The 21,512-nt window shown below is 35.6% G+C and overlaps 1 protein-coding gene across 1 annotated transcript in view; it reads right to left on the reverse strand.

The window, feature by feature from the left end:
- Positions 1-21,512, reverse strand: part of SPRED1 (sprouty related EVH1 domain containing 1) — a 136,005-nt gene that overhangs the window by 17,556 nt on the left and 96,937 nt on the right. Inside the window, exon 5 of the mRNA XM_047075342.1 lies at positions 4,480-4,632. Coding sequence (XP_046931298.1) covers positions 4,480-4,632 — 153 coding nt within the window. The remainder of the gene's footprint in view (positions 1-4,479; positions 4,633-21,512) is intronic.

Here is a 21,512-nt window from a genome sequence, read left to right on the forward strand (position 1 = left end):
TTATTCCTCTCATCTCTATACTTTTAAGATTTGAGCCCTTTTAAATGATTTTAGTTCTTGTTTTACTGTTTTCCTTTTTATGCTGCTTTTAACTTTTACACTTTTAATTTCCTAATCCACACAAATTTTGGAAATCTGTCTTCGTACTCCATCTATTCTTCACTGGTTAAGAAATATTTACCATAATTTTAGCCTCAATTTCTCAGTTTCTGGTTTAAATTTCATCTTAAAATTTTAATTTTAATCACCTTTTAAAATACTGCTTTTATTTACTTCTCCTTGACTTTATTTTACTACTTAATTTAGCTGTCAGGACAAGACATGTCTTTTACCACCACTAAATAATCATGACAATTTACTTAATCATGATATACATCATTCAGAATATAAGAGCTTACATGTCCTAACATACAACCCCTACGTTAGGCAAATCATCCACTCTGTGTCTTCTTACAGGAGTGGGCCGTGGTACTACACTGGTGATGACAGAGGTAATCACCCCAGTCTTCTCTATCTCAGATAATGGCATCATCTCTCACTCAACTACTTGCACCTCAAACTCAGAAGGCATTCTTGACTCTAATCTATTACCAAGTCTTCCTCCAGACTTTGCTCTTACCTGACAGAATTTGCGCTTACCTAACCATTTCTCGTCATTTCTATTTCGTCCAAATCACCAAAATCTTTTAACTGGATGAAAACAATAACCTTCAAAATTGGTCTTAATTCCACTCATGACCACATTCCAACTGTCCATTCTCCACATAGAAGCCATAATGTTTCCAAAATGAAATGAGACCTTTATTAGAGATTAAAAGCCTTCCAACTGCTTGTCATTGAAACTAGAACAAAATTCCAACTCCTCCCAATAGCCTACAATATCCAAACCCTGCCAAGTTCTCTAATTGTAATTTGTAGTATATTACCACTTTTACTCACTGAACTAAGCTATATCAGCCCGTTTCTCTGAAATACCAAGCTGCTGCTTGGATATCCAGCCCCTCACCCCTGGATTTTCATATGGCTGTTATGTTCTATTTTGATATTATTCATATCTCCATACAAAGAGCTGCCCAGAGGATTTTCCCAATCATCTTACAGATCTGCAGAAGTCCTCCTCTGTATTCCTACTATTCTATTTCCCATTACTTTCCCATTACTTTGTTTCACAACACTATTACTACCTGAAATATTACCGGTTTAACTTATTTACTGTCTATCTCCCTCACTAGCATTTATATCCTTCATGAGGCTACAGTTCATATCGTTCTTGTTCACAGCTATTCTCAGGGCTTAGAATAGGGCCTGGCACATCATAGGTGCTCTAACATTTATCACATGCATATATGTGACATACATATCAATGTATATATGAGGGAATTATCTTCCTTAACTCTTAGAATAACACTATGGAAATAAGTTTTATTTTTGTTGATATTTATATCTGAGGAAACAGGAAGATGGAGAACTTGAGTAGTTTTGTAACTGTAAGTAAAGTAAAAGGCCAGAATTTAAAACTACATCTGCCTGTGCCTAAAGCCCAAGATCTTACCCATTGTTGTAGAAATTTCTATCCAACTTTTCCCCAATGCCCAGTGTGGTTCCATTAAGCAAATAGACCTTTTGGAAAGTGGCAAAATAACAAGTTTAGGCAGGAAATGTAAAACTCACAACTTAAAATTTACACGAGGCAGAAAGAAACATCTCATTCCTCAAAAGGTTGCCATGATTAGTATTCAGTCTCCTCCCAAACAGCCATAATTATGGTTAAACCAGGATCTGGCACATGCCTCAAAGGGAAGCCATAAGTTTATATGATAGGCTAGAACAAGAGCTCTGTCCAAAAGTGGCAATGTTAGATGGAGTGTGCACCATTTTATCTCCTCTCTGCCTAATCTGGCTGCCCATCCTGTAACCTTGGAATGGAGAGCTATATAGAATGTATAAACCTGCCCTAAGCCAAGCCAATTGGCTTCCTTCTTGTAAGAATATGGAATTGGTTAGGGACATAGGAATGCCATGTAGTCTAAAGGGCTGAGCCTGACATTGATAGTCATAATATACTACTAATCAATAAGGAAACAAACAGTCTAGACCATTGTGCAAAAGAAGGAAACAAATATATAAAGAGAAACATAGATAAATGGTCATGTGGAGTATGTGTGAATAGGGTACAGGGGGAGCAGGAGTGGGGAAAGAGAGAAGCTACTTAATGCCTAGCATCTCAAAAGTCTTACCCTGTACTTATTCTTAAAAGAATTCTGAGAAATGCCACTGAGTCATTAAAATAAAGTCCTCTTTCCTTAAATAAGTGCGAATGGATTTGTTCCTTGCAAAACCAAATGATCCTAAATTAATCAAGGTCCCAATACTGGATGTTAAGACTAGGAATAAACTGAGTCAAATATCATTTGCTTCCAAGGCGATGCTGTTAGCATTTATTCATTCTTTCATTCAACAAATGTTAACTAGATGCTCATTCTATTAAGAAACTTCTAGGTTCCTGAACATATTGTGGAACAAAAAGTTACAAATAGAAAATTAAATATATAAAGTCAGGAAGTGATAAGTGTCATGAAAAATAAAGCAGAGTAAGGGTATAGTGATAGAAAAGTTGCTATTTTGGGGCATGTGGGTGGCTCAGTCGGTTGAGTGTCTGACTCTCGATTTTGGCTCAGGTCATGATCCCAGGGTTGTGGGATCATGCTCCATGACAGCTCCACAATCAGCACAGAGCCTGCTTAAGATTCTCCCCCTCGGGGTGCCTGGGTGGCTCAGTCAGTTGAGCATCCAACTTCGGCTCAGGTCATGATCTCACGGTCCATGAGTTCAAGCCCCGTGCTGGGCTCTGTGCTGACAGCTCAGAGCCTGGAGCCTGTTTCAGATTCTGTGTCTCCCTCTCTCTCTGCCCCTCCCCCATTCATGCTCTGTCTCTCTCTGTCTCAAAAATGAATAAAACGTTAAAAAAAAAATTTAAAAAAAAGATTCTCCCCCTCAAAACAAAGCAAAACAAAACAAAACAGATTGCTATTTTATTTATTTAGAGCACCCAGGGAAGGGTTCACAAAAGAGGTGACAACGTGAGGAGCAAACTCTGAAGATCTAGGGGAAAAGTGTTCTAGACAAATAGAAGAGCAAATGCAATGCAAATTTCTTCCCGAACAAGCTGCAGATTTGAGATCCTCAGGTTACAATGGAATTCTTAAATGAGAATCAGGGTAGGCTTCAGGCATAGCCACTATGCCACTGGTTACTAATACATCTTATAAACAGCTATCAAGAAGAATAAATATTTTAAAACATTAAAAAAAAAATCACTTTGATTGGCTTTTGATTTTGTACACATATACTGGGCATAGTTTAAGCCACAGGAGTTCACAGAGAAACAGTTAGAAATGCTTATTTAAGAATGAAAGCATCTGGGGCGCCTGGGTGGCGCAGTCGGTTAAACGTCCGACTTCAGCCAGGTCACGATCTCGCGGTCCGTGAGTTCGAGCCCCGCGTCAGGCTCTGGGCTGATGGCTCAGAGCCTGGAGCCTGTTTCTGATTCTGTGTCTCCCTCTCTCTCTGCCCCTCCCCCGTTCATGCTCTGTCTCTCTCTGTCCCAAAAATAAATAAACGTTGAAAAAAAAAAAAAATAAAGAATGAAAGCATCTGTTCATATCACTAAAAAAAATGGGGTCAAGAATGGTCTTCTGACAGATTTAATAACATTTGTAAGTGGCATAAAAATAGGGTTCTATCCTATAACTAAGGTTTCATTTTTATTTTATTTTATTTTTTTAATTTTTTTTTAATGTTTATTTATTTTTGAGACAGAGAGAGACAGAGCATGAATGGGGGAGGGTCAGAGAGAGAGGGAGACACAGAATCCGAAGCAGGCTCCAGGCTCTGAGCTGTCAGCACAGAGCCCGACGCGGGGCTCGAACTCACGGACTGCGAGATCATGACCCGAGCCGAAGTCGGACACTTAACCGACTGAGCCACCCAGGCGCCCCTAAGGTTTCATTTTTAGATCAAGCTGGAACAATTAGAAGACTGTATACGGAGTACCCAAAGGAAACACTTTTCTCTGAGTTGATTTAGGAGTACACTATTAGTATCTGAGGTTAAGCTACAAGAAATAACTCTATGAAACTCATCAGTGTATTTGCCACAGGTATGTTTGCTCAGGACTATTTTTCGTAGTATCTCTCATCTGAGAAGTTCTATGTAGAGTAATGATAGGGAAACATATGCTTCCCAAGAGAATAAAATGCCTTTTCCTTCAGATAATGAAAATGTAACTAACACATTTTCCCTTTTCACCTTTGTCATCAAAAAATGTAAAGTAAAATTTATGGTTCAATTAAATCATATTTGCCTAGATTTCTGTTGTTTATTTTGTCTGGTAAAGGCACATGGTCTTAAAGTCCTTCTCTAGTACATCCAATTTCTATACATACGAATAACACACTGAAAAATATTTAATGGTCTCACCTGACTGGCTTGACTTTGTAAGTAGACTCTTCTGGCATCCAGACCTTCAAAGGCAGAAGGTCTTGAGATTCTGTAAGGCTCACTGGTAACAACTGTCTCTTGCTGGAAAAGATGATCTTTCACTAGAGAACTGGAAGTATCCTCTTCAGTTGCCTAATGGGAAATAATCCCCCAAATTCATTAGTTGCCAAAATATGAAAAACAAACTAAGAAATGTTCACTCTAGCAAGTATTTAGAAAATCTTACGTACCACCACCATCACTATAAATGTCAATTCCCCAAACTAAAACAATGATTTCTTATAGAAAATAACTTAGGAAGACCTAGAAGCCTAACTATGCCATGAGAGAGAGAGAGAGAGAGAGAGAGAGAATCAATTAAAACAAAGCTTTTAATTAAGTAATAAACATACAAAGAAAATGAAATTGTTACAGTGAAGATACAAATCAATAAAAGTGTTATTTTGCAAGTGAAAAAAGCATGTACCAAGGACTATCCTGTGTTGTATGATACAACGGATCAAAAGAAAACAACATCCCATGACCTTATTGAATGAATGAAAGAATTAATTAGCCCGAACTTGCTGATTATCTAGAAAGACTCAAATCATGCACATGAGACTTAGGTAGGGGATATGCTCAATGAGAGTCTATAATAACAGGCTTTTAAAATTTTAGAAAAAATCATGTTTCTTTTTTAAAGAAATGAGACAACTATTTGCCATTACTTTCCCTGTTATTGTATAATTATTTGAAAAGATTGTGACAGCCAAATAAAAGTGACAGAAATACTTTCATTGGGTTAATGTAAAACAATTCAGAGTAATCACTATAGGGCTAATAATCTTAAAGGTATAAACCTTTAAAAGATTTTTCTAAAAAAAAAAAAGATTTAAAAATTTAGTGCTCTAAAATTAGGCAGTAAAATTCAGAAAATATCTATGATATTTTAGTTTATAAATGCACATTCTAGTCCTTACTCTGGAACAAAGTAGCCTTGTGACATTTAATGTCTATGGAACTTCGTTTTCTCAATTACCAAATACTTCTAATACTTCTGCTATTTTATCATATGGATTGTCAAGGATTTAGTGAGATAATATATGTGAAAGTGTTCTGAAAACTAAAAGCTATTCTTTTATCAGGGAGTAAGCAACTAAACTTTTAAAAATGTATTTGAAGGGCATCTGGGTGGCTCATTTGGTTAAGTGTCCAACTTCAGCTGAGTTTGAGTCCCATATTGAGCTCTGAGTTGACAGATCCTCTGTCTCTCTCAAAAATACATATTAAATACACACAGATACACACACACACTATATCTATATAGATAGATATATATGTATATATATATATATATACACACACACATATATACACGTATATATGTGTGTGTGTATATATATATATAAGAATGTACTGCCACTTAAAACTAAGTATGCCAAACCCAGTTAATGGTTCTTTTTAGCTAACTTTCATTATAGTTGTCCCAATGTGTTATGACAGTTAATGCTAAATTAATTATTGGAAAGGAGCTGGCTAAATAGTAGCCGGCAAACATTCTATCAAAATGCACGATCAAAACTGGAAACAGTAAAAAAAAATAAAATAAAATAAAAATCAAGTAATATATTTATTACATGTTCCAGGCAGTTCTGAAAATAAATGATCCAAAAAATTCTCCTAAATCGTAAGCAAAATTAATAGAAGAAAATAAAGGGGTCGGGGGAAGGCTTAGATAAAGGGCCTAAGTTGGAAACTTGTCTCATCCAACCAAGGTATAAAATGTAAGCAACTAACTTCTCTAAATTATTATTTTATTATAAATTGGGTAGATTTGTATTAGTAACTTTGGGGTTACCAGAGATACTCAATATATTAAAAACTATACACAAGCTTGAATTATTATTGTAGTAGTAGGAAGAGGAGGCAGTAGAATAATATCAGTAGTAATTAAGTAATTTTGCTTCTAATGATGACAACTATTTGGATCAGGATGCTTTTACTGAATTCCAATCTAATTGAGTCATTTAAGATTTGTAAAATAAAATAAAGCCTACTGAAAAATCCATATCTGAACAAACATAAGATAGTTATATAACCCAAGTATTTTACTTTTGACTTGGGTTAATTCTGCTTATATTCTGTAAATTAAGCAGTAACACATTTCATTTTGATTAAGAATACACTTATTTCTTAAAGGGAACTACAAAGAGTGCTGATTATTTCATATTAAATAAATAAAAATGTGTTTATAGTTTGGGTAACAAATGATTTAGTTCTACTTAAAAATGTTTACCAAAAGAGCTGAAATCAACCTACTAACTAGATATATTTCACATCACACACTGAATTTACAACTACACACCTAAATGGATCTTGGCTAATAAAATAACTAAGTAACTAAAGCATCTTCTGCTTAATTAATATGATAAAAACAATCCCCCCCCCACACCAATCCTCAATGTATGAAAATAGAGTCTACAATCTACAAGAAACACATTATCCAGGAATTGTGAAAAACAAACTAAAACATTTTTATAGAATCCTAAACAGTATTTTCCTACTACTTAATTATATCTCCTTCAGCAAGTTATAAATTTAGATGTATTCTGACAAAGTTAAAAAAAAAAGTGGATAAGTAAAATGGCAATTCTTATTCATTGCTGATTCCACACCCAGGAGTAAAGTCTGGAAGAATAATTTCTGAAAAGCAATTTTAGTAAAATGTATCAGATCTTTTAAAACATCCCAACGTTTTGACAAATTCTTGAATCCAGCAAAGAAAAAAAAAAGTGGAAGAAGCTTTAGGCGCAAAGTATTTTTCTCAGAATTAGTTTTTTTTCTTTTTTTATTCTTAAATGTTTATTTTACTTTTGAGAGAGAAAGAGACAGAGTGAGAGCAGGGAGGGGTAGACAGAAGAGACAGAATTGAAGCAAGGATCTAGGCTCCGAGTGGTCAGCACAGAGACTGACGCAGGGCTCAAACTCACAAACCTGAGCCGAAGTTGGACACTTAACCAACTACGCCACCCAGGTGCCCCATCTCAGATTACTCTCAACATTAAAATGGAGAAAGAACCCTTATGTCCCAAAATGAGGAAATGGTTATATAAACTATGGTATGCCCACTTAATGGAATACTGAGTGGCCATTTTGAAATTAGGCTTATAAACAATATCCACTATATAGGGAAATGTTTAGTGTTAAAAAGACAATATATAAAACTTTGTTTATGGTATTATCATGACCATAAAAGATTAAAAGCATATAAGATGAATGTTAACACCTCTCCTTGATAGTATGATCAGGAGTAATTTTTCAGTGTTTCTAGAGCTTGTTTACTTTTATGTTGACCAAAATTACTCTTAAAAATCTAGGTATATATTTTCTCCCTTGTCTGTGATATATAATTGTAATGCTTTGAAATATAAATGTATTCTATCAAAATATCAAAATATTTAAATAATTCAACTACCAAGCTGAGAGACATTCTTCAACACTTGCCCCAAACCCTTCTGGATTCATGCAAAATATCTTTTGGTCAATTAAAAAAAACTCTTCCCAATTTTTTCCAAGTTCACCTTCTGGTTATCTTTCAAATCTATTTTCTCTCATGCAAGCCATGTTCTTTTTTGCTATCTTTTTCTGTAGCCTTTTAACTGATCTCCTCATTTCCAGCCGTGGGTAAGGGTATTCATGCACATCTACTGGCTTTTCTATTCATAACCCTTCTAAGATTTCCAATTATCAAAGCTCTGTTGGGGGGGTCCTACACATACTGGAGAGTAGAGGGGAAGAAAATCAGCATTGTCTGAGGAACACTTTCATAAGAAATATAATTTACATGAATCTGTAGAAATGGGCTCACTACTCCCAAAAAACACTGACATACAAGATACAGTTTAATTTTATTTCATAGGGGAAAAATGGGCAATAAATATAGGAAAAGACTGAACTTCATTCCTAATTAAAGCCATAAAAATATAATGCCAATTTTTTTACAGACTAGAAAAGACAGATAAAAATACTCTATGCTGGCAAGGGTATGGAGAAAGAGGTATACTGTTACAGCACTGGTGGGAATACAATTCTTCGAGAAAGTGACTATACATACAGATACACACACAAAGCATGGTAGTACTATTTTTTTTTTAATTTTTTTTTTCAAAGTTTATTTATTTTTGGGACAGAGAGAGACAGAGCATGAACGGGGGAGGGGCAGAGAGAGAGGGAGACACAGAATCGGAAACAGGCTCCAGGCTCTGAGCCATCAGCCCAGAGCCCGACGCGGGGCTCGAACTCCCGGACCGCGAGATCGTGACCTGGCTGAAGTCGGACGCTTAACCGACTGCGCCACCCAGGCGCCCCGGTAGTACTATTTTTAAACAAAAAAGAGGGAAAAAACCCAAAAGAAAACGTCCTATGGTTATTATCAGCAGAGGACTGGTTAAAAAGTATTATATATATATTGGTGGAATACTATACAGCCATAAAAAAGGTCTTACACATTACTCACAAGATACTGCTAAATGAAAAAAGCTAGGTACAGAACTGTCAGTATGACATGATCCCATTTATCTGATAGAATGGATGGATATTTAAAAATTTTATCAATACTACATAAGGATATACCCTGAACTGTTGACATTTCCAAAGGAAATACTTTATATAAAGGACTATACATACACGATATAAATAATGACATGAATATGTGTATATTTGTTACTTAAGAAAGAAAGAGAATATAACCAACACAACAAATAAGTGGTACATGTTTTTCCACATTTTCATGTCCTACTTTGATCACCAGCAGGAAAACACTTTTCATACTCTGAAGTTTTTATCATGCAAGTGTCATCGCTGAACAATATTTAGTTACAGATGCTTTTGAATTTTATTTGACTGATACGATGCTATACAAGACTTCATTTTTTGTGTGTGAAACCTATTCATGTTGACATGTATAGCAATATAGCTCATAAGTCTTACTTCTGTGTAGCAATGGTAGCTAACACATATTTAGTATCAGATATTGTCCCAAGTACTTTGAGTTAGCTTATCTAAATCCTCACAGCAATTCTTCAAAGTAGATAGTATTATTATCTCTCTACTCCATATGAAGAAAGTAAAGCTCAGAGATTAAATAACTAGCCTAAAATGAAACAGTTAATTTTTTTGCTATTTCAAACAATGTTGCTAAGAATATTTTTACAGGCTTCATGGTATATACGTGCAAGAGTTTTTCTGGTAAATATCCAGGAATGAAAATGGTGGATCACAGGACACACCTACATACATTCTAGTTTACATAATAAAAATTAGTTTCCCAATCAGCAAAACTAAAAGGCAACCAATGGAATGGGACAAGATATTTGCAAATGACATATCAAATAAAGGGTTGTATCCCAAATCTGTAAAGAACTTACTAAACTCAACATCCAAAAAACAAATAATGCAGGGAAAAAATGGGCAACAGACATGAACAGACACTTCTCCAAAGAAGACATCCAGATGGCAAACAGACACATGAGAAGATGCTCAAAATCACTCATCATCAGAGAAATACAAATCAAAACCACAATGAGATACCACCTCACACCTGTCAGAATGGCTAAAATTAACATCTCAGGCAACAACAGATGTTGGTGAAGATGCAGAGAAAGAGTATCTCTTTTGCACTGCTGGTGGAAATGCAAACTGGTACAGCCACTCTGGAAAACAGTATGGAGGTTCCTCAAAAAATTAAAAATAGAACTACCCTACAACCCAGCAATTGCACTACTAGGCATTTACCCAAGGGATACAGGTGTGCTGTTTCAAAGGAGCACATGCACCCCCATGTTTATAGCAGCGCTATCAACCAAGTATGGAAAGAGCCCAAATGTCCTAAAACTGATGAATGGATAAAGAAGATGTGGTGTGTGTGTGTGTGTGTGTGTGTACACACAATGGAATATTACTACTCAGCAATCAAAAAGAATGAAACCGTGCCATTTACAACAACATGGATGGAACTAGAGTATATTATGCTTAGGGAAATTAGAGAAAGACAATTATCATATGACTTCACTCATATGTGGAATTTAAGATACAAAACAGATGAACATAAGGGAAGGGAAGCAAAAATAATACAAAAACAGGGAGGGGGACAAAACATAAGAGACTCTTAAATACAGAGAAGAAACAGGGTTGCCGGAGGAGTTTTGGGTGAGGGGATGGGCTAAATGGGCAAGGGGTATTAAGGAGGACACTTGTCGGGATGAGCACTGGGTGTTACATGCAGGGGATGAATCACTGGATTCTACTCCTGAAATCATTATTGCACTGTATGCTAACTAACTTGGATATAAATTTTAAAAAATTAAAAAAAAACCAACCACCTAGTTTCCAAGGTGGTTCTAACAATTCACATACCCAGAAACAATGTTCCATATCCTCACCAAGCCCAAGCATCATCACAACTTTCATATATATATATACATATATATATATATATGTATATAATATATATATATAAATACATATATATATAAATATAAATACATATATATATATGGTATTTAATTTCTATGATGGATAAGTCTTGCTAAAAATTACATAGTTATTTTCTTTCTGCAAATAAGAAATTCTGAGAATGAACAAAAAAACTAACAAATGAATGCACAGGTTTGTTACTTTACCATGGCTCCTAATATTTCATCCTCAAATCTTTTGGTTTCAGAAATACTGATCTACTTGTTTCTCACGACCTGACATTTCACACTTCTGATTCTTTGTACATGTCATTTCCTTTGCCCACAATGATTTCAATTTTTCCACAAGAAAAACTCTTTATAATGTCAGGTATAAACTCTTAAAAGTCTTTGTTGACCCACTCCCAAGATAATCATTCCCTCCTTCTAAAGTTCCTCAAAAATACTTCTATCTACCACCCTGTATTCTAAGCATTCTTTTATTTATAGTTCTCCCATGAGCTAGTAATGGAAGACTTTACCTACATCTTATCCCTAGAGCTTACAATTATGCCTGTATATAGTGAGTATCATATAAATAATCTGTAATATGCAAACATCCACAAATCAGATCATATGATATTAACATAGACTCTTGGGAGTAGATATGTGTTAACAGGAGAAAAAAAAGGAGAACAAGAACTCATACACAAAACACTCTTCACCCCCCCAAAAAATAATTTTAGTAACTATAAAAGTTCAAAGTATGCAAAAAATTCTTCCCATAATTCCAACCCCATGGAATAGCACCTATTATTTGACATAGATCCTTCCAGACTTCTTAGTGCATGTGTATTTGTTCCTATCCTACATATATTATGGTTCCATTTGTATTGTAGACAGTCTATCCATGCAGTGGATACACTTTTTCTAACTTCACAATATACCACAGATCTCTTACCATGTCAATATGGAACGACACACCTTGTGCTCTGAAATGGTTGCAAATTAGTTCAATATGTGTGGGTCATCTATCCTGTAAGCAATACTCTAATTATGGACATTTAGACTGCTTCCATTTTTTTTATATACGTTGCAATGCATCACTTTATACATACATCTTGGTGCAGTGGTAATATTATTTCCTTAGGATTCATTTCCCTAAATAGAATTACTGAATAAACAATATGCATATATTCCAATTACATTACAAACCTACCTTCTAGAGCAAGCTTATGTATCATTTCAGAACCCCTCAAAAGTATATGATAGAGGGACCATTTCTTCACATTTCTGTTCACACTGGGCCTTATCAACTTACCAGTCTTTGCCAATGTAGTAAGAAAAATATTTTGTTGTTTTCCAAACTATTTGTACTATTTCCATAATTAAAATTAATAATAACCAAAATGCTTTGTTAAGTTGGACAGAACTGAATAAAAAATATTCAGGCTTAGTCAAATTTGAATGTTTTTAACAAAATTACAACTCCTTAAAAGTAACAATTACTATGGGACCATATATTCTAAAGTTAGGTGGTGGGAAATGCCAAAAATCTTTCACAAGACCACAAAATGTAACACATGATATCTGTAAAGACTGTACATACATTTGCATGACCTCCAGCTTTAAAAAAATTGTCTACAGCACTTATACACACCCACATTCAATGCTCTTAGGATTGTGCTGGCATACACTCAACTATATTATCTGTAAGGTAACTTATGCCTGTATTTAATGTACAATGGAAATCTGTTTCACTCTCAGAGGCTGGTATAGTAATTATTCTCCTATGGTTGCTAAGAGATTGTTTAGCTTTTTCTTCTCCTAAGACTACTATTGAAATTTTGTACATAGAGGCAAAAGGATGCTGGGTAAAGCAATAAAATAATTCCAGCTGTAGCTCTCTATCAGAACATAAGGCATAGATGACAGCTGCAGAGAAAACAAAGTCTTTGCTTCTCTCCTTCCCTTTGTCCCTTCTTACTGCAGAAATGAGTAGAGAATATATATATATATATATATATATATATATATATATATATATATCCCAAACTAATAATCAGGTGTGAAAAAAAAGTGCTATCACACGGTCTACTTATTGCTCAAGAAGTTTACTCTTGTAGGTGTAGATCACAAAACACAGGTTTAAAAATGTGTGGCTGGGTTAAATCCAACAAGAGAAGATTTTAATAACTATACTATTAGTTTATTTTAGCATGATGGAACGATTTTTAAATATTCTTTGATAAAGAAATGTTATATTATTGCACTGCATAAGTTAAAAACGCTACCGAATTCTTTGACATTTAAAATTATAGACTCAAATTATGCAAACTTAGGAAGCACAGAAAAAAAAATTACAACAATTCCACAAACCCAGCAAAATCACCATTAATAATTTGCTGTAGCACCCAGTAGCAATTCATTTCAGATTTGACAACTGTCTCCTATTCTACTCATTAGATTTCTCTTGTTTCTTTGATTAGTTTCAGGGTAAGAACAAACTAACCTGTGAGCCTTTAATCTTATATTTGTCTAGAAGCTTTGTATAAAAACATTAATAGCACATACAGAATTTTGTTTAAACAATCTGAGCACAGTAATCAGTGATAAAACAATATGGAAGGAATGAGAAATGTACCAAGATACAATGTCTTGCAAAAACAGCAAAAAGGAAATAAGTCCTCTGCCTTAGATTAATCAACACACAAACTAAACTATTTTTCTAATTTAGTTAGTTTGACTTAAATGTGGTGTTAGGTTTTCAGGAATTGTTTATTGTCTGTAAATCTGATTTTGAGTTATTAGGCAGCAGTTATATAGTTTCTGGTAACTATATAAATCTTTATACAATCCTTTAACTGGTAAATCTACTTCTAGGATCTTATCCTAAGGTCACACTCAGAAATATTAACAAAAATTAATGTAAGAGGCTGTGGAGAATAAAGTAAATGTTCAATAAAACATGGTTAAATAAATTGTTTAGCACAGTTGTATGATTATAACGGCTAAATGTAAAAACTCTGAAGTCAGACTGCGTGTGGGTTCAAATTTTAGGATTTATACTACTTAAATTCCAACTACCACCATTGCTATCATCACCAACACAAACAAAAGTCCTTTCAAAACAGAATCAAAGGTTGCCTGGCTCAGTTGGTAGAGCATGTGACTCTTATCTCAGAGTGTGGGTTCAAGCCCCATGCTGGGCACAGAGATTACTTTCAAATCTTTAAAATACACACACGCACACACACACACACACACACACACACGCACACAAACTGGAGAAGAGACGGGGTCCTATGGCACTTTAAAAAAGAAGTATATATCTGAATACAATATGAAAGAACAAAGAAAAACCAAGGCAGAAGTACCCGAAATATTAATTGCAGTTATCTCTGGGTAGGAATTACATGATCCCTGATTTCTTCTTTATTATTTTCTATCTATCTAAATCATCTACATGAAGATGTATTAGTCTAAGAGTCAAGAAAAAATGTAGATAACAAAACATGCAAAAAGGTTATACAGTTTTTTGCTCCCTTGTTAAATAACAAATAAAACTCAACCTGAAATATATTAAGGCTTTGGGAACTTAACTATGAGATAGTATTTAATGTAGGATGGTAATGGTCACAATAATATAACATCCATTTGCCAGCTAAATAATGCCTATCCATTAACTTAGTTCTTAGATATAAAGTCTTATTAAAATGTTATCACCTTTGAAAATCAGTACACGAACAATTCATATCCCCCCTGCTGTAACAAAATTATATTAAATCATTGTGGCTAGAAACCACTATCAAATTCTAAAACAAAGTAAGTCAAGTATTTCTCAGTGGCCAAAAGAAAAAATAAGACAACTTTCACTTCAGATCAATTAGGTGTCAGTGTCATCTTTCTTCTTCCCAAAAGCATGAAATCTTAGATCTTTTCCTCTGAGAACCACAAGCCTGTTGAGGTGAGTTTTATGAGTTTTCTTACCAATCTAGCACATCTCAACAGTAAGAGCTGTTCTTTGGTTGGAGAAACACTGTAAAAATGATCTTATAACAAATATGAGCCAGCATTAAAAACAACAACGACAACAACAACAACAACAAACATAAAACAAACCTAACTGGCTCAGTGAAACAGTCAAAGAAAGAAACCAATGAATACAACATTCATATCTTATCACAGCTTTGGTTAAAAATCCTAACTTTCAAGATTTTTCTTTAAAAATCCTTGTTGGTAACAGCTATGTACATGATCAGCTCTGCACTAAAACATGAAGGATTAAAGATGAGCAAGGTGTGATTTTAAATCCAAATGATGGTGTGTCATAAAACCCTTCAAAGATGGGTATGAAATAAAAAGGTAGACATCTTTCTGATTTATGATGCCTAATAAAGACACTAAATTGTTGAAAGCAGAAAGGCAGCCACCAGCAAATAACCAAATGTCTAGTATAGTCACAATAGAAAAGGTGCGCAAATAATTGTTGAATAAATTAATAAATACTTGAAATGGAGAGAATTTCCACTCTGTTATTTAATGCCTTTGAAGACACTGATAACCTAAATAAAACACAATCATTACCTCCTCTGGGTTAAAAAAATTTAGATAATGAGTAACTCTTTAAAAACCATTTTAGTGGAGCACCTGGGTGGCTCAGTCAGTTGAGCAGCCGACTTTAGCTTCAGGTCATGATCTCACAGTTTGTGAGTTTGAGCTCCGCAACGGGCTCTGTGCTGACAGCACAGACCCTGCTTTGGATCCTCTGTCCCCCTCTCTCTCTCTGCACCTCCCCTGCTCACATTCTCATTCCCTCTCTCTCTCTCTCTCTCAAAAATAAAATAAATAAATAACTATTTTAGTTGTCTTTGCAAATAATCACCAATAAAGTAAACCTGACACAGCTACTACTATAAATCGCAATTTGTATTCAAAATAATTTTACAATGTTTACTTATGCCAAGCCCACAGGTGAATTACAAAACAATGATGTACTTTACTCCTGATAAAATGGTTAAATAAATTAAAATACTTTATAACCTCCAATATACTCCAAAATAAGAATGACACATAAAAACTTTGGCATATCATGAAATAAATGGTACTAAGGTAAATTTAAGAGTTTTCTTCAGCAGTTTTAATTCTGGATATCAATTCTCTTTAAACATTTTCAAACAGGAAGGTCAGAAAAATTTATCTCACATATTTGTTAGCATCTCAGTCCACCATCCCTTTATTGATATAATTAAGGTTAATGTATTACATAATCAGGTCAGAATTTTTTAAAGTAATAAAGAGGACTTTTTTCCTACCTGAACATACTTAGTTATAAAAGGGTTATATAAAACTAAGATTACAACACATTCTTCTATTAATGAAAGATGGAATTTAGCCTAACCTAGACACCATCTAAAAAACTGAGAGGGGTGACGATTAAGATTAAAGGAACAGGAGTACAAATGTTAGCTTTTGTTCTGCTTGTGTATTTGGTTAGCTATTCCTGCATAATGACCACAAAGCAGCGGCTTTAAAGACCAGCATTTATTATCTCAGTTTCTGTGAGTGAGAAATTTTGAAGCACTTTAGCTGAGTGGTTGTGGCTCACAGTCCTTCACTAGGTTGCAGTAAAGGTAATAGCCATGGCTGCAGTTATCTGAAGGCTTGTTTAGGGCTAGAAAACTTTCTTCCAAGATTGACCCACTTCCGTGCTGGCTGCTGAAACAAGGTCTCATCTCTTTTCAGAACTGCTTAAGTGTCTTTGCACATTACCAAGCTTCTCCCAGACTGAGTGATCAAGAGAAAGAGCAAGATGGAAGTCACAAATCTCACGACCTAACCTCACTTCCTTCACATACTATTTGTTAGAAGTAAGTCACTACATACAGTGACACTCAAGAGAGGGCAATTAGACTCGAGTGAAGAGAGGACTATGAAATAATTTGTGGACATATTTTATGATCACTACTGTTCACCACTCTTTGGACAAATAATTAACATTTTTCCGCATATGCAAAATACACTCACCCCCTCCCAAGACTCCCCCAAAAGTCTCATCCCTTTAGAGCAACAACTTCACATCCAGGATGTTGTGATCTAAATAGATCCATGTACAGATGAAACTTCTTGGGGACAGTTCCTTAAGCACAATCCTTTGAGTACAATTTCTCCCAGTGTGAAGACCTGTGAACTAAAAAGACAAATTATCTGCCCCACACATACACAAAATACAATGGTAGGACAGGCAGAGGAAAACTGCTGTAACACCATCTTGTACAAAATTTAAAAATACGGGAACAACAATGGAGTCAACTGATCCAAAGTAATTCTGAAATCAAAGTAGAAACATCTTCCAAGTTGCTTGAAAAGAATTTAGGATCTAGAAATAATTCTCCATAGTTCTTGGCTCTGGCCTTGGAGATTTGGGCTCTCTTTTCTGAGTCACCCTTCCATTTTATGAAAAGTAGCCCATATTCACACACATGTGTATAGTTGTTTTCACCTGCTTCCTACCAGTAGAATCTTTGGATCTAAAGAGCTACTCTTCAATCCAAGTTGGTGATACTTCTGCCAAATTAACGCCTTTGAAAACACTGTGAGAGGGGGGCACTTGGGTGGCTAAGTTGGGGGGAGTGTCTGACTTCGGCTTGGGTCATGATCTCACAGTTCCTGAGTTCCAGCCCTGAATTGCGCTCTCTACTGTCAGCACAGAGCCTGCTTCGGGTGGTCTGTCCCCCTCGCCCTCTACTTCTCCCACACTCATGCTCCCTCAAAAAATAAATAAAACGTTTAAGAAAAGAAAAGAAAAAAGAAAAGAAAAGAAAAGAAAAGAAAAGAAAAGAAAAGAAAAGAAAAGAAAAGAAAAGAAAAGAAAAGAAAACACTGTAGGGGGGGCGCCTGGGTGGCGCAGTCGGTTAAGCGTCCGACTTCAGCCAGGTCACGATCTCGCGGTCCGTGAGTTCGAGCCCCGCGTCAGGCTCTGGGCTGCTGGCTCAGAGCCTGGAGCCTGTTTCCGATTCTGTGTCTCCCTCTCTCTCTGCCCCTCCCGCCGTTCATGCTCTGTCTCTCTCTGTCCCAAAAATAAATAAACGTTGAAAAAAAAAAATTTAAAAAAGAAAACACTGTAGGGGATGTCTAGGTGGCTCAGTAGATTAAGTGTCCAACTTCGGGCTCAGGTCATGATCTCACAGTTCGTGAGTTCGAGCCCTGCATAGGGCTCTGCGCTGACAGTGTGCAGCCTGCTGCAAATTCTCTGTCTCCCTCTCTCTCTCTCTGTCCCTCCTTCATTTGCCCTCTCTCTCAAAAATAAATAAACATTTAAAAAAAAAAAGGAAAATACCGTGGGTCTCTTGGAATTCTTATTGGGGTTCACACATTTGACAAAAATGAGCAGTCACAAATCTGAGATAAACTCTCCTCTACTATAAATTCCTACTAAGGGACATCCTTAATCTGTTTAAGTAGCCCTATGACTTTGATTGAAAAGTTCTTGGAGGCATACCTTAGATATGTCTGAGATCTTAACAGAGGACTGTATGTCACACACTTAGCTTCATCATCTTTAGACAAAGCTATTTTGAGAGTGCCCTGGATTTGACCTTTGCCTGGATGCCATTTCCTAATCTCAGCACAGTGGGACATACTGAGAGGATGAGAATTTCAAACCATCGGGTCCTGGCTCCATATTGTTTAGGAGCCCTTTCTTCTCTCTCTCCTGTTTTACCATAAGCAGAAAGAAGAAACCAAGCAACAGTTTTAAACTTTTGCTTAAAAATCTCCTTAGCTGTGTCACCTAGCTCGTTAGATACATTTTCTAAAAGACCCACATTACTGAAGGTGACAGTGTTGCTAAACTGTCTGCCACTGTATAACAAAGATAACCTTTCTTCCAGTTTCTAATATGATTTTATTTTCATTTAAGCCTTCACTGGCAGTCTCTTCAAACACCTGACATTAAGCTTCCATCTAGTCACCAAGTTCAGTCTATCCCACATTTTAAAGTATTTGCTATGGCAGCACCCCATTTGGGGGTACCTAAATCTGTATTAGTAAAAAATTATTTCCAAAGTTCGAGGCTTCAATTAACACTTAACATTAATTTTATAGTTTCTGTAAGTCAGGAATTCAGAAACAGTTTAATTGTTAACTTAACAGGTTCTAGCTCACAGTCTCCAATGAAGTTACAGTCAAGTTATAGTCTTCTAAAGGCCTGTCTAGGCGGTAAATGACCTGCTTCCTAGATGGCTCACTAATATTGTTACTATCACAAGACTTCAGTTCCTCACCACGTGGGCATCTCCACTGAGTTGCTGAGTGTCCTCATGACATGACAATTGTCATTTTCTACTACAGATAAACCAAGAAAACCGGAAAGAAGCTGCCTTGGAAGTCACGCCTTACGTGATTTCTACCATAGTTTTTTTTTTTTTTAATGTTTATTTATTTTTGAGAGACAGAGACGGAGAGAGAGAGAGAGAGTGAGCACGAGAGGGGCAGAGAGAGAAGGAGACACAGAAGCCGAAGCAGGTTCCAGGCTTTGAGCTGTCAGCACAGAGACCAATGCAGGGCTCGAACCCACGAACCATGAGATCATGACCTGAGCTGAAGTCTTAACTGACTGAGCCCCCCCAGGCATCCCTACCACAGTTCCTTTGTTAACAACTAAGTATAAAGGACGCTCTGGGGGAGGAGAATTAGATTCCATCAAAGGGAAAAGAATTTAAGAATCTGTTTTTAAAATACCACAGTAAGTAAAATCAAGAATTAAAACTTGAGGGGCACCTGGGTGGCTCAGTCAGTTGAGTGTCTGGCCCTTGGTTTCAGCTCAGGTCATAATCTCAGAGTTTGTGGGTTCCCGCCCTACATTGGGCTCTGGGCTGACAGTGGAGAGACTGCTTGGGATTCTGTCTCCCCCTCTCTCCGACCCTCCTGCACTCTCTCTCTCTCAAAATAAGTAAATAAACTTTAAAGAAAATTAAAAGAAAAAAAATAAAACGATACAAAAATTGCTCCTAGTAAAATTACATTTAAGTGGAAGCCTATTACTACAGTCTCCAGTGACATTGCATATTTTCTATTTTATTATGAAAATAAAAATCAAGCAAGTGTGTTAATGTCTAACAAAGTTAAAATATAAATAACTCTTTTAGGGTGTGTATGTAACATGTTGGATTGAGAGCACTGGAGATATGTGACTACAAAGTAGAGATCCCAAGGAGCTAACAGAAGAACTACTCTTGCTGCTTTTTGTCATATAGTAATTTTCTTTACCAGCCTCCTCCTATTCCTTTTTTTAAACATTTTTTTAAAATATTTATTTATTTCTGAGAGAGAGACAGACAGAGCATGCAGAGGAGGGGCAGAGAGAGAAGACACAGAATCTGAAGCAGGCTCCAGGCTCTGAGTTGTCAGCACAGAGCCCGACGCGGGACTCAAACTCACAAACTGTGAAATCATGACCTGAGCCGAAGTCGGACGCTTAACCAACTGAGACACTCAGGCGCCCCAAGCCTCCTCCTATTTCTAACTTTTTACTATTTTGTCTGCTTCAATGATAAATTTATTACTTCTCATTCGTATCTTCCCCATTTTTTACTCCATACCAAAGCCCTGACATTTATAGTACTAATAGCAAATAAGAGTATGAAAACAATACTTTTTACCAAACACACTGACTGTTATATGCACAAAGTAGTGCAAACAATTATGTCCTGTAGCAGTTTCTCATTTACATAAAGCTATATACAGAAATGAAGTGAAACCAAATCAGAAGAATATTAACAGGTACCTGGGTGGCTCAGTTAACCGTCTGACTCTTGGTTTCAGCTCAGGTCATGATCTCACAGTTTGTGAGATCAAGCGCTGCGTCAGGCTCTGTGCTAACAGTGTGGAGCCTAGTTGGGATTCTCTCTCTCCCCCTCTCTCAAAATAAATAAATAAACTTAAAAAAAAAAAAAGAATACTACAATAACAGCCATTATGTAATGGACAGTGTTGGTATGTGAAAATCTACTTTTTTGAAATTGAATTTTAACCAAATTTACTTTCATCATAGGAGGCAATCCAGAAAATGTTTCTCTATTTCCAGCCCCATATTTTGATTGATACCAGAACAAAATGGAACTTTGTTAAAACACTTAAGTCAAAACGATTATTTTCATCTTATTACTTATTTCTTATATCTAATTAACTGCAACTCACTGTGTTTTTAAAATAATAAATAACTATCAATAAACAGATTCATATATTTAAACACACAAAAGAACTCTAAAATGTACAACAGGGGGATCGGTAATTACGATACATCTACCAAAAACAAATTACATAAAAATAAAAACATTAAAAATTATAAACTTGTAAAAGTACTTAAGGACACAGAAAATATTATCAAATATTTAAGTGACAAAAAAAGACTATAGTATAATGATATCACAATTAACACATGTGAATACACATTTATGTGTATGGAAAAAATCCCAGTCTATATGACAAATGTATGGTAGCTAATGTGGATGGTAGCACATTTATGTTTTTTCCTCTATATTTTGCTATATTTCTCAAAATTTCCAAAATAAAAACATT

Source organism: Lynx rufus, unplaced genomic scaffold (assembly GCF_022079265.1).
Source record: "Lynx rufus isolate CCGP_SWC_20201006 ecotype Redwood Valley unplaced genomic scaffold, mLynRuf1.p SCAF_13, whole genome shotgun sequence".
Lineage (NCBI taxonomy): Eukaryota > Metazoa > Chordata > Mammalia > Carnivora > Felidae > Lynx > Lynx rufus.